This window comes from Piliocolobus tephrosceles, chromosome Y (genome assembly GCF_002776525.5).
Source record: "Piliocolobus tephrosceles isolate RC106 chromosome Y, ASM277652v3, whole genome shotgun sequence".
Taxonomy (NCBI): domain Eukaryota; kingdom Metazoa; phylum Chordata; class Mammalia; order Primates; family Cercopithecidae; genus Piliocolobus; species Piliocolobus tephrosceles.
Genome location: NC_045456.1, coordinates 14,104,822 through 14,110,821, shown reverse-complemented (window position 1 = coordinate 14,110,821; position 6,000 = coordinate 14,104,822). Strand labels below are relative to the sequence as shown.

The following is a 6,000-nucleotide window of genomic DNA, read 5'->3' as shown; positions in this document are numbered from 1 at the left end:
AGTGAGAATGCCCTTCCCAATGGAGTTCCGTCACGTTTGGCTTACGTGCCAAAACCTACCTTTGTAGGCAGGAAGGATGTCGTGACAGGTTCACAACCCTACAATACCAGACATGCAGGCCCCGGGGGTGAGGCGGGGATGTCTCTGGCTTGTTTTTCAGAGAAAAATATGCCTGAGGTAAACATCAATAAGCTTCCTTTAACACTTGTATCTTAAGAATTCATCTGTAAAGTATTTCAGCAGAAAATAGTCTTTCCCAAAGTGTCCCCAGGGCCCTATGGAAGGGTCTTCTACCCAGCTGACCCGGGAAGACCACAAACCACATTATTCTGAATTGCGTGAGCTTCTCACCTGTAATCTGGCTGGCCATGAGGTAGACCCAATTCCCGTCGGCAGGTCACATGTATCCAGGCGTTACTTGCTCTCTTTTTCGTGTCAGTCAGTGTGTTAGAGAACGTTCAACATGAAGAAAAAGAAGCTTGCTCTTCCAGGTAAAACGCAGCTGGGAAGAGCTGTGAGGAGCGCCTTTCTGTGGCTATGGCAGGTTTGGTGTTTAATGGGGCGATAGGAGACATTGCCTTGCCCCACTAGCTTTTCCCCACTGATACCTCATGGGGGCGCCCTTAGTCACCGTCAACAGGAAGCCTTAGCTAAAGCCTCATGGTGAAGTGAAACTCAGCCGCGGAAAGGAATGAACTGTTGATGCACCACAGCCAGGAGAGATCTCAAGGGCATTTTGCTGAGTGACAAAAGCCAGTCTCAAAAGGTTGCATCCTCTGTGCTTTCATTTATGTACCATTCTCATGATGATGAAATGATAGAAACCTGGGACCCACCAGCGGTGTGGGAGTCGAGGAAGCATGTGAGGAGCGGTCGTGTGCCGATACAGTAGCTGAGGGAGATCTTAGTGGCGATGGAACAGTTCTGGTCTCAGTTGCAGCGATACACATCTACCCACGTGATAAAATGATAGCACTCTACAGGCAAATTGCACCAGTGTCAACTTGCCAGGGTTGATACAACGCTACAGCTATGCAAAATGTAACCCTCAGGAGAACCTGGGTGAAGGAGACACAGGACCTCTCTGTGTTACCTTTGCAGCTTCCTGTAAATCTCTACGTATTTCAAAAAGAAGATGCCTGGCTGGACCCAGAAGAATGAGGGCTATTCAACCAAATTGGCCTATGCATGGGAGGGAGGGCACAGAGCCCCCCAGCGTAGCTCAGCCCTGTTACCGGCCATTCACCCACGTGGTGCCAAGCATCGTGGCTGCAGGAGCTGACTCAGAGTGGGGCTAACCACCTGAGCATGGTGGCGGGCGGGGGGGCCTCTCTTTAGATCACGAATGTCCGATCTTTTGGCTTCCCTGGGCCACATGGAAAGAATTGTCTTGGGCCACACATAAAATACACTAACACTAACAATAGCTGATGAGCTTAAAAAAAAAACAAAAACCTCTTAATGTTTTAAGAGAGTTTACAAATTTGTGCTGGGCCACATTCAAAGCCATCCTGGGCCGCGGGTTGAACCAGCTTGCTTTAGATAGAGGAGTCATCAGATGCTGGTCGCCATCTCCTGGACCGCCCGCCAGATTGTCACATTTCCAGGTATGTGAATCACACGCCCAAGTGCAGAGGCCGGACCAGAAGTTTGCTGTTTAACTCAGGTGATGTTGTAAACGAGAACCGAGAAAATGCGTCAAGAACCGTGGGGCTTTCACGAGACACGCTGCTGGGGATGGAACAAAAGAGAGATGATCTCAGATGTGGAAAAGACCACTGCTGACACCCGCATCCTCCCACCCACACCTTCTGCCTGGCGGGGCAACTGGATGGGGAAGCGAATGTGGTCCCTGTGCTTACGAAGGATAAACACATGGAAGGTTGCACCTCTTATTTCAAGACCAAGGAAGGGCAGGGGCAATCGATGGTTAGCATTCAGAGAAAGTGGGATTCTTCTCAGTTCAGTGCTGCCTGGCTTTAAGAAACACACGCTCATTCCTGTAATCCCAGCACTTTGGGAGGCCAAAGTGGGAGAATCACTTGAGCCCAGGATTTTGAGACCAGCCAGGGCAATACACCAAAACCTCATCTCTGCCAAAAACATCTTTGAAAAATGAGCCGGGCATTTTTCAGTGGTGGCGTGCACCTGTCGTCCCAGCTACTGGAGAGGCTGAGGTGGGAGAATCACCTGATCCCAGGAGATTGAGGGTACAATGAGCCAAGACTGTGCCACTGCACTCCAGCTTGGGTGACAAGAGTGAGATCCTGTCTCAAAAAAAAAGAAATTAACTGGGCGTGGTGGCACACATGTATAGTCCCAGCTACTCGAGAGGCTAAGGCAGGAGGACTGCTTGAGCCCAGGAGTTTGAGGCTGCAGTGAACTGTGATTGTGCCACTGCACTCCAGCCTGGGCAACAGCAAGACTTTATCTCCAAGAAAAAAACAGTAAACACATATGAGTTTCTGTATTGGTCGATCAGTAAGGACATGGTGGCCAGAGCCTAGCAGAAGCTAACCCTCTGTTTCCCCTAGAAGCAGTGCTTCATTATTGGCTAATTCAGTGTTTGCAGCTACCTTGGAGAACGTAACTTGGCAAATAACAGAATGGACCATAGTATCTAGGAAAACCAATGAGAGTTCTTGGCTGGGCAGACTTGTAGAGTTGCCCTAACCCCGCCTCCTCTCCTGGGGGCATCATGGAGCGCACTCAGTAGCTTAAAGTAATTTCCATGGGCTTGCATGGGAAGCGCAGGATTACGAGAGGTGGTCAGATGCGAACGACTAGCTCTCGAAACCCCAAGCTCCCTGCCCCATAAGACATTACCCCCTTAAATTAGCATGAACTTAAATTGGCCCTTCCCTCCGTTTCACATGTCATGGAGCACAGTGCTTTTCACATCCCTAAGTCATTCCCTTTGATAGCCGGGGTTCCGGACACAGGGCTGGTTGTGGATGTCCTCTCCGCACAAGAAGCCTCATGATGATCCTTAATAAGAGGGTGGGGTTGCTCAGAACCTTCAGGGGAAGGGAAGAGATCACCCGAGAAGCCGCCTCTTCCCCTGTGCCCTCCCGTCTCAGCATTGCATGGCCTTTGCTGCTGCTCATCAGTTCTCTGGCATGAGGTGGGAAGAAGCCCGGGGAACGTGATCTGCTGCTGTGGCCCCCACAGTGGAAAGAGACCAGAGACCTGAGCACAGCGCCCTTGCTGGCCCCTAGGAATGTGGGTGACCCCTGCAGCCCGTGGACGCCTGAGAGAAGTTGGAACAGATGCTCGCTCCCAGCCGCAGACCCACTCTTTGCTAGAGGACAGGAGTGAGCAGTTGAAGCCACGCTTCCCCGGAAACAGAAGAGGATGAGAGTGCACGGTGGCCCCCACCGTGGGACCTTCCACACCTCCAGTGCACTCCCTGTCCCAGGCACTGCTGATCCGCTGAGATGCCTCGTCTCGCTCCCCCTTGTCTGGGGTTACTGGCAACATCCACATGTGTAGCTGAAACTCCAGGAAACCATCAGCCTGCAGCTGCACATCAGTAAAGAGGCAGAACGAGGAATGCGGTCCAGTTGCTAGTACTTCAGCGCCCTTGCTGTCACCTGTGCTTCCAGTGCCTCTCAGGGCATGGTCCAGCCCTGTGGAGTCAGACACTCTGAGGACAGAACCAGGGCCTGGCTTTTAACGAGTGCCCTGGCCATTTTGGTACATTGGGAAGTTGTTGGATTCCCAGCTGCCATCCTAGAAAAGAAATCACAAGGTAGAGAATGAGACCCATAGCTGTAACTAAACGACAAGGGGAGGTCAGCTCCCTGTTGTTTCCTGCCTTTGTGACCCTGAGCCACCTGCACTTGGAAAGACGCAAAGTCAGGGAGGGTGTTGGTCACAGGCCCTGAAGCGCGCGTCCCATTTCATCCCCAAAGGGGTTCTTACTGACTCTAATTATCCCATAGTTAAGGGGATGCCTTAATGTGTTACGGGAGACTATTTTTCATATTGAGGTATCATGAACATAGGACATGAAATCTTTCCTCTCCTATTTTCTCCTCTCTGTCTAAAATCACATCAAATCAGCTCACTGTAGTGGTGCCGCTGGAAGCAGCAAGGTACAGAGCAGGCAGGGCGGCCCTCTCACCTGCCCTTCTTAACTGTGCCATGGGAGCGGGAGATTCTGCAAGCCGTGGGGTGCAGGAAGTGTCATAGAGCCGCTCTCCCAGGACATCTTGTCATCCCTGCCAACGTGGCAGGAGAGGGTCTTTAAAGTCTTAGAAAGAAAGAGACTGTGTTCACACTTGAGATGTTTTTATCATGTCACTAAATGGGGCTTCTTGGCTGGGTGCAATGGCTCACACCTATAACCCTAACACTTTTGGGAGGCCGAGGCGGGTGGATAGTTTGAAGTCAGGAGTTCAAGGCCATCCTGGGCAATATAGCAAGAATTCGTCTCTACAAAAAAAAAAAAAAAAAAATTAAATTAGCCACGCTTGGTGGCATGCGCTCTTCGAGAGGCTGAGGTGGGTGGATCCCTTGAGCCCAGGAATTCTAGGCTGCAGTGAGCCATGATCGCACCACTACACTCCAGCCTGGGTGACAGAGCAGGCCCTGTCTCTAGAATAAATAAATAAGTAAACTAAAGAGGCTTCTTGACTGTGCTGTTGATTATTGTAAATCCATGGAGCTGTGCACACAGTGAATAACTGCAGATGTTCTCCCTCCCTGCTGCAGCACCTGCCCTTGATGTGGACTGGCAGAACAACACGACCTTTGCCTCCTGTAGCACAGACATGTGTATCCATGTGTGCAGGCTCGGCTGTGACCGCCCAGTCAAAACCTTCCAGGGACACACAGTAAGTGAGAGCTCTTGTCACTGGTCTCGAGTTCGTGAGAATGTGATGTGGGAGCCGATTCTTGTGTGCCTGGAATTAAAAGATACTGCAGCAGCAGACCAGCTCTTCTGTGTCCCTTGGCTATTTGAGCTGTCATGGTTACCCCATGGTAACCATGGTGGTTGAATTGACCCAGTTTGGGGTCAGCAGTGAGAAGTTCACTCAGAAATGACCTAGATGGTGGATTTGGCAGCAAAGCCTTTAAGATAGCTACGAGAAACATGTAGAGGACATCAAGGAAACGGTGCTCACAATGAATGAATAGACGGGGCACATCTGCAGTGAAGGGAAAAAGATATGTCATTAAAAAACAAATGGAGACTAAGTGTGGTGGCTTATGCCTGTAATCCCAGCACTTTGGGAGTCTGAGGCCAGAGGATTGCTTGAGGCCAGGAGTTTGAGGCCAGCCTGGGCAACATAGCAAGACTCTGTCTCTACAAAAAATTTTAAAAAGTAGCTAGCTGCGTATGGTGACGCACACCTGTAGTCACGTCTCAGGAGATGAAGGCTGCAGTGAGTTACGATAACACCACTGCACTCCAGCCTAGGCAACAGGGCAAGACCCTGTTTCTTTAAAACATAAAAAAAAAAAAAAGGAATTGAGAACTGAGAAATATAATGTTTGAAATGAAAGTTTTAATAGGTGGGTATATTAGGCAGTTTTCAATTCTCTCATTGCTCTAAGGAAATACCTGAGACTGGGTAATTTATAAGACAGGAGGTTTAACTGGCTCACAGTTCTTCAGGCTATACAGGAAGCATGGCAGCATCTGCTTCTGGGGAGGTTTCAGGAAGCTTCCAACCATGGCGGGAGGTGAAGCAGGAGCAGGCATCACACATGACCAGAGCAGGGGCAAGAGGTGGGAGGAGTGGCAGGTGATCCAGACACCTCACACCAGGCACCACCTCTGCATCGGGGATGACAATTCCACCTGAGATTTGGGTGGGGACACAGATCTAAACCACATCAGTGGGTTTACCAGCAGGTGGGAGATTGTGGAAGTAAGGTTAGAGAGCATAGAAATTGGCCAATTTGAAGAACAGATAAAAGATCGAAAAATTGCATAAAGGCTTAATGACTTACGGGACAATATCAGGGACCCTAAACCTATATATGTGATGG

The 6,000-nt window shown here is 50.0% G+C and overlaps 1 protein-coding gene across 7 annotated transcripts in view; it reads left to right on the top strand.

Annotated features, from left to right (window-relative positions):
* TBL1X (transducin beta like 1 X-linked) overlaps window positions 1-6,000 on the top strand; it is a 261,274-nt gene that overhangs the window by 242,080 nt on the left and 13,194 nt on the right. For all 7 annotated transcript variants that reach the window (XM_026449812.1, XM_023198711.3, XM_026449816.1 and 4 more), the window contains one exon: window positions 4,717-4,838. In XM_026449812.1, coding sequence (XP_026305597.1) covers window positions 4,717-4,838 — 122 coding nt within the window. The remainder of the gene's footprint in view (window positions 1-4,716; window positions 4,839-6,000) is intronic.